The 10,579-nt window shown below is 40.2% G+C and overlaps 2 protein-coding genes across 2 annotated transcripts in view; one reads left to right on the top strand and one right to left on the bottom strand. All coding sequences in view use genetic code 11, as the record gives it.

The window, feature by feature from the left end:
• Positions 1 to 5,299, bottom strand: part of EGR_04203 (Paxillin) — a gene marked incomplete at both ends in the record, with an annotated part of 17,628 nt that extends 12,329 nt beyond the window's left edge. The window contains 2 exons of the mRNA XM_024493452.1: positions 3,586 to 3,849; positions 5,284 to 5,299. Coding sequence (XP_024352153.1) covers positions 3,586 to 3,849; positions 5,284 to 5,299 — 280 coding nt within the window. The remainder of the gene's footprint in view (positions 1 to 3,585; positions 3,850 to 5,283) is intronic.
• Positions 5,300 to 6,396: 1,097 nt separating this feature from the next.
• On the top strand, positions 6,397 to 10,317 carry EGR_04204 (GA-binding protein subunit beta-2; the record flags this gene model as incomplete). The annotated part of the gene is made up of 6 exons (XM_024493453.1): positions 6,397 to 6,564; positions 6,911 to 7,273; positions 7,354 to 7,800; positions 7,838 to 8,013; positions 8,162 to 8,343; positions 10,268 to 10,317. The coding sequence occupies 6 exons, from the start codon at positions 6,397 to 6,399 to the stop codon at positions 10,315 to 10,317; spliced, it is 1,386 nt and encodes a 461-aa protein (XP_024352154.1).
• Between the last annotated feature and the right edge of the window lie 262 nt (positions 10,318 to 10,579).

A 10,579-nucleotide genomic window follows, 5' to 3' on the forward strand; every position in this document is an offset into this window, starting at 1 on the left:
GTGAAAAACACCCTTTCGAACTTCAACTCATCTCAGCGTTAGCTTAGACAATGAACATGCAGTTATTTGGTGCTAAACGATCCAAGCGCTCTTCCACCACCCATCCTACGCCCCAAAGAAACCACATCATCGCCAAAAAAAACTATGCCTACCTTGTCTGCGTTTGTGTGTGGTGGACTTCAGGAGGATTTGTTCACTGTGCATTGTTAACCTGTTGAAGGCCAGACAATGATTTCGACTGTGATCCACTCCAAGCAGTGCAACCCGAAGGTGTGCAGGAAGTATGCGTTTATTAGAAAGAATTGAGAATAATCTATCAATCAGAAGAATCATATAACTAAAAGACAACTTGACGTCTCACGCCCCAAAATTATTCCGGTAAAAGCTTGGCACTTTTGAGTTGAAGATAGAAGCCGCCTCGTTCCCACTCCCATCTCCATTCTCATAGCTCTCCAAGGGATTATCACCTTTTCTTAGTACAGTCAGTACTAAGAGCATTTCGGCACGGCAACTAATGCAATCCTTAACAAAACTCAGAGTACTGCACAAAAGTGTTTTTTCAGCAGCATATGTTTTACAGTACAAAATACTGCTGCCCTCTTAGCGCTGCTTCAGCTCTGACTTTACCCCGGCACTTTTTTCCTCAGGCTTTCCCCAAGCTCATGGCAGTCATCCCTCGTGGTGGTTCACTCCCTGTACTTCTTCACCAGCATGCCAGCAAACCGACACCTTCTTCCATCTCTACGTCTGCATCGTATCCTTAATAGTTCCTCGGTGCGCTCTTCTCCGTGCTTCCTCATAAAAGGATGTTGTAGTGTAGTAGACTAAAGGCATTTTAGAATCCATTCATTGTAATGCTGTGTCAAGCGTAAATCGGATCACGGTTAATGGCAAAAGTTATTCAACATTACAGTTTCAGTCCCCTGCCATCCATAATTAAATATGTAATTGCGCTAATTATGTGCTAATCTCGGGTAACATATAAAGAGGATAAATAGGTTTACTTTAGAAAGAAGAGGCACTCTAATTACAATTTTTCTTTTGTAACGCTAAAATTACTGTTGCGTAAATCGCACCACTCGTGAATACCATTAGACGGTTATAGTATTCGGATACCTAGTAGTTATTTCTTGTCACTTGTTCATCATAATACATGTTTGCTTCATAACAAAAAAATTGTCAAAAAAAGCTGAATTTAGAAAAGGGCACTAAGGCAACTAAAAGTAGTTTTGCTGTGGCGGTGCATGTTAAGTCAGATTCGCAGTACTGCCACAGAAGAAGACCGAATGATGCATAAACTTCTATTTCAAAGTAGTTAAAGCAAACATCATCAAGATGGCGAAAGACTTTCAAAATTAGCAGATGAAGCTTCAATGGAAATATCGTTAATCCGAGAACCTACTCTGTAGTGCCACATTGGCATCTAACTGTTTGACAAACTGATAAACTAGATCCTATTATTCCACTGCTTCAGTACTCCAGGACATTATTTTGTGCAACTGATTTGTGGGTTTGTTTGGCACTACGAACAGTATTTCTGCCCTCCAGTGTGGTGAAAACTTTCTCAGGGAAAGTGTGGCCTCAGACCCGTTTTTTTGCATTAAACTCCTGTGTGTGTTTGTATTTTCACACACGCATACAGATATGAGGGACCAGTATCTTAATCAACCAAAAGAATGCAAAATTCCCTAGCCCTTGAGCACAAAATACAAAATAAGTTTACAGAACCTAATTAGTATACGCAGAGAAGAGTGAGGGTAATCGTCTTAAAAAAAACAAGAAGTAAATTGTATTTTGTGTTGCCCCTATAAAATTAATAGAGATCGTAATGCTGAAGACTTTGATGGAAACAAGATAAATGATTACAGCAGCAATCTCGGAGTATAGGTTTGCCAACAAGCATGGCCTTCCACTAGATTTGAAACGTATGCGAAAGTTTACGCAAAATTCGAATGATTAGGAAAGTATAACTTATTACGACACACCGTTGTGCATGAATCGGACCTTGACTGTTACTACGATAGGTACCAAAACTTTTCCGGAGATTAATTGGCTCCTCCACCAGAGGCAAATTTTTTAAAATTCAAGGCAGAGACAAGCCACCAGCCACGTGAAAAAAAGCAAATTAAAAATGGAAAGTTTAGAGGATAAAGTGTGAATGTAGTTTAGTTTGAGAAAGGACATTTTACTCAAAACATTGGAGATGCACAAAGAAAGGCTTAACACAGCAGTGGATACTCCAATGTCTGTTTTCGGTAGATAAACCTTTACATCTCTGCAAAGGACAGTTAAAAAGATGATGGATGACTCAACATAACCAAAGCGAAGAAATTTTTTCACAATATTAATTTATATAATTCAAAGCTGACCCATGGGGGTGGTCTAGGATACGGAATTTAGGCATCCATTGCGTCTATTCCTCAATTCATATTTAATAGCTATTTACTTTTTATTAAAAAAATGATAGCTCGTGAGGAGACAATTAAAATGCGAGTAAAACGGGGGTATACCTCTATGTAGCTTGTCCCTTTAAACGCCATTAAAGGTAAGGTGTCCGGTTCCCGAAGCTATCATACTTAATTGAAATTTGCGATGCAGCATGAAGTGTAAAACCGAAAGACTATCCACTCGTCAGTGCTAACACAATCGAAGTCACAGACATAGGGTTAATGGAGAGGGAGTGGAGTGGAAAAATGATGCCAGAAAGTGGTGGGAATCCGGCACACCGCATTCGGTCTTGCGTGTGAACAGAGGCACGCGTACACACACAGGCTTGTGCGCAGTCTGCACCTTATTTTGCTGTTAAGAAGCCTCGAAAGGTAGCGCTTACACACACAGAACCGCCTTTGCATCCTTTTCCTACTGGCCTCTCAAATCCGCTTTCCTCTATTCCGCCCGGTTTTGTCAAGACTGGGCAAGCGACAGTTAGAAGATGACGCAACAAAATTTTATGAGCTGTGAAAACTTAGACTGATTTTTGGTACGTTAAAAGGTAATGATTAACAAACGGAAAAGTATTGAGGGGCTGAAGAACGACACGTACAGTTCGTAGGATAAGGACGGCCACCGTGATTTCCGAAACCTATCTGCATTCGACTGTGAAGTGGGCCGAATTTGTAATAACAGGATAGTTGGTCTTTTAAAAACACCGAATCGGAAGACAAATGCAGCAACTTCACTCTTTACGAGGTCATAATGGAATTAGGTTCAAAATCTGTTTTGAAGACACCGGGTGAATACACCTGGAAGTTTTAACTGTTTCCATAATTACAAACGTTTCAGAACAAAGTACCGGATGCATCATTGAATTCCAAAGTAAACAAAGGTATTACCAATAAAACACACACTGTTACTGCCATTCCAAATTCAAAAGAACACTTTTAATGATATAACTGCAGCACAATTAAAATCAAGCTAAATAAAGTTATCCATTATGTACAGATTAAAAATAAAAGCTGATTATTTATATGCACATAAAATTCATGAATTCTGCCATTATTCTGATTCGAATTAGGAAACGGGCAAATCAATGGTGGATTGATATATTAGTGATATTGGCCTGATATATTGCAGGTATGAACTGACCTTGTAATCCAAACTCATCCGAGTCTCCATCCATTTCGTCCAAATCACTCAGTATACGATCCAGTTTAGCTAAATTTTCTTGAAGGGGACGGCGCGGCATGCTTATGCTAGGTCGTGATTTTTGTCTGACGTCAGACAGAGTAGCGGAGTTCGGTGACCATAATTTGGGATCGGTTGCTGCTCCGTTTCCATTCGTAGAGAAAATAGGCAAACCCTGTTGAAGTACGTGCTGTTTTGTCACGCGCAAGTCTTCAAGCAATGCATCTTAAATATTTGTCAGCAAAAAAAATAAAAAAATGATGATTTTGGCAAGTAGATGATACAAAGTAGCCAATCTCATTACCAAAATTTTAAGGAGGTTCCAAAAAGTACAACCTTAAAGAAAAATAAAAAGGTGTTTTAGCTTATCATATGCAGGTCATGGAAGGCAATCCATTCTCCTAATAATTCAGGTTGTAGTTAAAGTTCAAGTTCTTTTCCAGTTACAAAAATACTTGCCAAGCAGACTAAACAGTATACAATTGGGTTAAAAGACATTCAACATTAAAATTTCAAGTGTTCCTTAGTGTCACGAGCACAAAAATTTGACACTGGTATGGCCATCACCATGTCTTTGAAAACGCTATGAAAAGAATACAAATAGACAGCGGTTCATGCAAGAAAGAAAGCACACCCATGAATAGATAAAGTCTAAAACAAATTCTTCCTTAAACCAGTCAGATTTAATTAGATAGCATAATGAGCTGGTAGTTTAGTACTAAAGCATCGACTAAATGTGTATATGAATAACATTCTGTCTTTATGACATCAAGCAGATCAAGAACGGCACTTAAAGCAAATGCTCACCATAACGACATCCTTTAAAAAATAGCATAGAATCTAACGCAAGTTAAGATTTACAAAAGCAGGCTAAGAATTAGTGAATGGAAATCATGCTTTTTGTGTCCTAGCCTCGAGTGAAAGGAATTTTCTTGTGTGCGGAACAAACAAACACAAGAGAGCATGCCAAAAAAAACAGCCTAAGGAAGTACAATAGCAAATGGGGGATACAATGCTTTAGAACACACCAAGATTTTCCATGGCCTTAAAACACCGCGGCAATCACAAGAGCAAATTCAAGGTCAGACCTGGTAAATTATACAGCGTATTGACCTTGTCATAATTAAGATTGAAGTTTAATGCTTAGAGGCATAAAAAAATTAACATCAATATTCATTAGTGTTGGAAGTATAGTGATTAAAACCAACTAATTAAGAATTTAAATCATTGTACGGGGTACAAAAACCCACTATTTTTGCATTGACAAATGGAAAGTAGTTCTTCGTGCAACGTTTATAATATCTAGGAGGAAGGAACTGTAGGAAATGCAAGGATGTTGCATAACAAGTAAACCAAGAGGATATGATTCTAAGAAGAAACTTTTGGCTGACGTTTGGATGCGTATAAGCAAAATATTACAGAGAAGGTAAGTGCTCTAAAATACACAACATCAAGTATGCTCCTAAAATCCATGTTTGCCTAAATATAACTTTTAGGCTAAAATCTGTTAGAGAACACGAATCTCGTGAAGAAAGGGAATACTCAAAAGGCGCACAGTTCTGATCTTTGAGGTCCACTCATGCAATAAAGAATAAAGAAAGTCGTTACAGTAAAGGCCCACATTTTCCAAGGAAATAAAGACAAGGATGAAAAAAAAACCCTGAATCCAATCCATATTCTCATTATTCCATAAAGCTAGTTGCAAATACTTCATTTCCAAATTTATGACAAGTTTTGCGCATCTATAATACTTATGTTGTTCTAATTGACCTTCCAGTGAGGAGGCAAGTAGAAAATTAGAATCTCGTGGTCAGATTGTCCTCCCCCGTACATAGTGACTACAGCTTCCCTCCTTCTTTAACATTGTATTTCTCCTCACCATCTTGTCACCTTTAATAAAGATGTCCAAAGGGAATCAACCGGGCTTGTCTAAGAAGGTTAGGAATAGGAAAGCTGAGGCCGATGAGTCTTGCTTTACACATCTGTGTTAGGCCTGAAACTGTTAAAGTAGCACTGAAGACTCAGGCACTTTGTCTTTGCAAGTTGTGTGCACCTATCGAACGATAGCCTAGATGTCAAACCAACTCGTTTTCTGGTCCACTTTGTTAGTATGTGATTGTTTATACGTCCCTAAAGTATTAACTTCTCTTATATCAAACTTAGGTGCCAAAAAACTACTTCATCAATTAATGCAGCATGGGCACAATGGTTAGCGGTAATAGGCAAACTGTGTACTTGGCTATAAAAACGAGGAATTATAGGAGCTTTATCTTTAAAATTCTTTTAGGACAACGTTGTTATACTTGTGTTGTTCTAACTGTACCCTTCGGAAAGGAGGTGGGTATTTGAATCGAAACCCGTTTTTGAGGGGCGGTCAGCGTTTTCCAAACCGGAGAGGAGCCACTTATCCAAGCTTTTCTAAACTTGAATTTAACCGCGTTGATGCCGGACAAAAAGGTTTAGATCCGATTAGCCTTGTTGTTGTAAGGGCTCAAGAGCCTGGGAAGAGCGGGTAAGCAAGGCTAGTGATGCAAAAAATAAAAGCCTTTTATTTACACTTAGTCTTAAAAGTATAAACATATTGTACTAAGTAAAAAAACAGTATTTTAGTAACAATTTCCCATTGTTTTGCTTGATAAGTGTTGTTAGGATGCTTTGTTTTAATAAATGCTTAAAAATCGCAAGTTTCTGAATTCTATTTGACTGGTATAGTAGTCAGTTGAAGTGGTGCTTCGTAGGTCTTGCGTTTTCGGTAATATTGTATTAGGTGAGATGGATAAATATGTTATTCAAAACACTGACTCGTCAGTGTCCCCAAACGTCCCTCAACCGATTAACATTCCTGATCTTGGGAAGAGTCTTCTTAACGCCTCTCGCAATGGTGATGTTGAGGAAGTAAAAAGCCTTCTTAATAACGGTGCTCCATTTGCAACTGATTGGGTATGACCGTTTTTCTCTGTACGAGATATCCACCGTTCAGACATTTTGTAAATATGGGTGGTTTATCCACTTTTCTAAATGTAGTTATTTTTTAGCAGGTTTCTCCCACTAGTGCCTAGTCTAATTGTTTGTCCTAAATCTCTGTGGATTTATTTTGATTTTTAATTGCATGTAAGCTTCTTACTGTGTGGATTTCTTCAATTCGTATACCTATGTTGCGTTGCTGCATATATGTGTATACATACGTATGTGTAATCACGTATGCATGTATAATTATGTCTGTAGCGTTATTTTGACACATTATCGCATTCCAGTCATGCTAGCAAATATCTGTCTTGTCATTCAGCTGGGTATGTCTCCTCTTCACTTTGCCGCCATGAACGGTCATTTGACTACATGTGAAGCTCTGCTGAACGCAGGCTTTAGTCGGGACGCGAGAACCAAAGTGGACCGCACGCCATTGCAGCTGGCTGCTCAGGAGGGACATGCTGATATCGTCGAATTACTCCTAAAAAGTGCAGCTGATATCCATGCCGTTGATACCTTGAAAATGACCGCTCTTCATTGGGCTGCCGAGCGTGGGCATTACCCCGTTATTCAAGTGCTTATGCGGTTTGGGGCTAACATACATCGGAAGAATAAGTTTGAATTGACCCCCCTTGAAATAGCTGAGTTACGTGGTCATACCGAAGCCAAAGATGCCATGTTGGTGAGTCTTACATGACTATTTTTATCACCACTGTTTTTTGGGCCTTCAGTAATTGGTATTTTTGGTTATGAAAAAATAAGATGACACAAGTGGAGGTTAACCCTGCTGTTGGGAAGATGGCGGCACCTAATGAAGATCTAGCAGATCCGACAGCATTCATCATCACTGATGAAGAAACAGTGATTCCGGCGGCACCGCCTGCGGATGAAGTGATTATCTCTAGCGTCAAGGCCGAGCCAAACACTGATGAGATGTCCGTGGGTGCATCTGACCCTCTGTTGACCGGAGATAACAAGGAAGCTTTACTTGATTGGGTGGTCTCTGGCTTCGGAGGCAAAGGTGTTGTGGAAACCAGCCAGGGTTCATTCCCTCACCTCACTCCTACGGACCAGTACTTTGTATCATCAAATAAACCCGATCGCACCTCATTCGAGTCCCAGTTTCTCGATGGCCTGGACCTTTCCTTTCAGGCACTGGAATCCAACAACCTTACACATCTTAGTTCAAGTCCCATTGATAACAACATGGTGAGTGAATGTGGGGTTCAGTTTTTATCATGAACAGCTAGTTGTTGAGACACCGGACGGAAAAGTTCTGTATGTGCGTCAAGAAGATAATGAAAACTACTCAAAAATTACTATTTTTAACAAAGACGGGGAGCTAGTCGACGATGACGATTTGCTCGAAGAGGTAACCACTGCCCTTTCTAGCTACCAGAATCGGGAAGACGTTGGAAACAAGTAAGATTCCTGTTTTTTCATCTATTGAACTGTTTTTTTTTAATCTGATTATCCGGTTGAGTGAGTAAACGGAATTGGCAAAAATGTCTTACTTGCTTTGTAATTGCACTGCTTAAATGCTACATGCGCTCGCTTGTGTAATTTGTAGTTTTCTTGATACGCTTGATGAAGACAAGCTTCTGAAGTCGGATGACCTACCGGTGAGTGATCTGCTATCAGGTGTAGAGGCGACGGAACTTGACCATGAGTCCGACAAGGGTATGCTGCTTCAGCAACTCGTGCACTTCGCCAAGGGTGGGGGCGGAATGGGCTCCTCACTCTGCGTCGATGGTGCGTTTACATTCTGCTTCAGTTTAACCATATACGGCTTTAATATTGTAAATGAGTTAGTTTCTTTGGATTTCATTTAAATTTGATCATTCTCAAGAGCGGCCTTACCACTGTGCTCCGATACTGGTTACATTATTGTCTTAATGTAAATTAAGGGCGGCGGATATTATTCTAAACGAATTCTTGAGTGGGTAACATTGCTACCAAGAAAAATTTTGTGTAATTGCATAAATCATTCTTGCTTAACGTGGGAACTTCCCTGCTACAACAAATCTCTAGGCGCTCCCGAACTACCGACAAAGAAAAAACTTGTTTCGTGGTTCGGAACTCTTGGACTTACTGTGGCCGAGTTTCAGAATTTCGAGCATTTTACAGTTTCATTTACCCATGAAGATTCCAAGTTCTCATTACACGCTTCTTACTGTGAGCAATTTCTTGTTTTATTTTGAAAATCGTGGTTTGCGCTGTGGCTTGATCTTATCTCTCCATAGTTTACACCTGATTTATACCTAGACGTGGCTCAAATTAGACTTTGCATTTTCCTGCCATCATTTTCCATTTTTCGGAACGTGTTCAAGCTTTTGCAAGTTCCCAGAGAAGCTACTGCTCTTTTAGGTCTCCAATCGCGATCAATAACGTTCAATCATTGAGTGGGCGTCTTGGAAGAAGAAAGTTGCTCTATTTCCCTTGTACATACCATACCTCTACTTCGTCTCCTCTCAGATTCTGTACTTATTTTTTATACATTTGTACACTCTTTTCTACCTCTTCGATTCAAGGTCATGCTCTGTCAACCTGTTCAAGTAGCTCTGCAAAAGGACTGCATTTGTTCGATCATACACTCAATTGTACAGACCTCTCAGTTTCTGAGACTTAGCCACCACCTTGGTGTCTTAATATCCGGTTGTTTATTCACTGTCACCTATCTTTTCCGTACCTCAGTAATAAACCCCTTCCCAATTCCCGTTTTGTCACATATCAAGGGGTGACGCTGACACTATGACTCCTCTTGGAACACGAATGACATGTCGACTTCGTTCTAGATCACGTCGAAAACCACTTATTTGTATTAGGCTGGAGGTTAAATGCCTGTCAAATTTAACTGCTTCCCCGTTCCTAGTCTGCGTTTGGTGAGTGTTAATGGCGCTCTGGTCCACACTGTGACCTTTTGCAATGTGTTCTCCGTTTACGGAGGCCATCTCTCCCACCTTGGACGTTTAGGGGTGCCATTCAACATCGACTCTTCAAAAAGAAGTGTGACTCAAAACGTGCAGGTAACTCGGAGGAGCTGATGCACTGTCCAGCATGGGTGAGAAAGGAAACGAAGATTTAATCAAGTATTGTACTATAAGCATGTGTCGAGGTGTTTTAGTCTCACAGATCTCAGGAGCTATGAAGTTGGCTGTATGCTTCCTTTGTTTGCTAGGGGCAACTTCTGCAGAAACTTGAAGGTGTGGTCTATTCACAAACTAGCTCGATGAAGTCCAACATAGGGTCAAAGACGTGAATGATAATTCTTAATCTTCCAAGAATATATAATAAGTATGTGTTCGAACTAAAGTCACCATGATCAGTTCGCAAGCAACGTGCTGTCTGGTGCTCTGGAAAGTGGATTTGAAATTCAAGAAACAATTAGTTGACAAAAGGCGACATTCTGTGGTGCCTACATTTTTGCAATAAATGAGTGTTTTTGCCTATTTTATCCCTTAGATTAAAAAGACGTTTGTAAAATATGCATTTAACTGCGTAGGCTTCTTGGTCTTCGCAAGTTATACCACTATCCTGGCGGCAATAAGACCTATCTCTGTCCATTGCCCTCAGTCCTTCTGTAGTCCAATAATTAAGAGTTTTCATGGTGGTATACCCGATTTTAATGCCTTGATCCTTTGTTTAACTCTTCGTTTTGGTTTCACGTGCAATTAAGGCTCCGCCTTTGTTCTTCCACCGGGTGACACGGCCTCTGAGCCACGCTAATAGCCCCTGATTTTCTTGTTCACAGGCAATACGCTTTCAGCCCTAATATTAAGACCTCCTCTGACTTCAGGGAAACCTTGGCACGCTATATTGGTGGCAGCAGAAAGCTAACTAGATCCTGAAGGACAAATATCCTGATTCCTAACACTGAAACCCAAACCTTTACTTGATGGAAGATGGGCATATGCTACGAATGGGAGAATCTGTGACGATCCATAGTAGAAAGGCCGAAAATGACATCCACCTTCGGCAACTACCCCAC

Source organism: Echinococcus granulosus (genome assembly GCF_000524195.1).
Source record: "Echinococcus granulosus chromosome Unknown EG_S00025, whole genome shotgun sequence".
NCBI lineage: Eukaryota > Metazoa > Platyhelminthes > Cestoda > Cyclophyllidea > Taeniidae > Echinococcus > Echinococcus granulosus.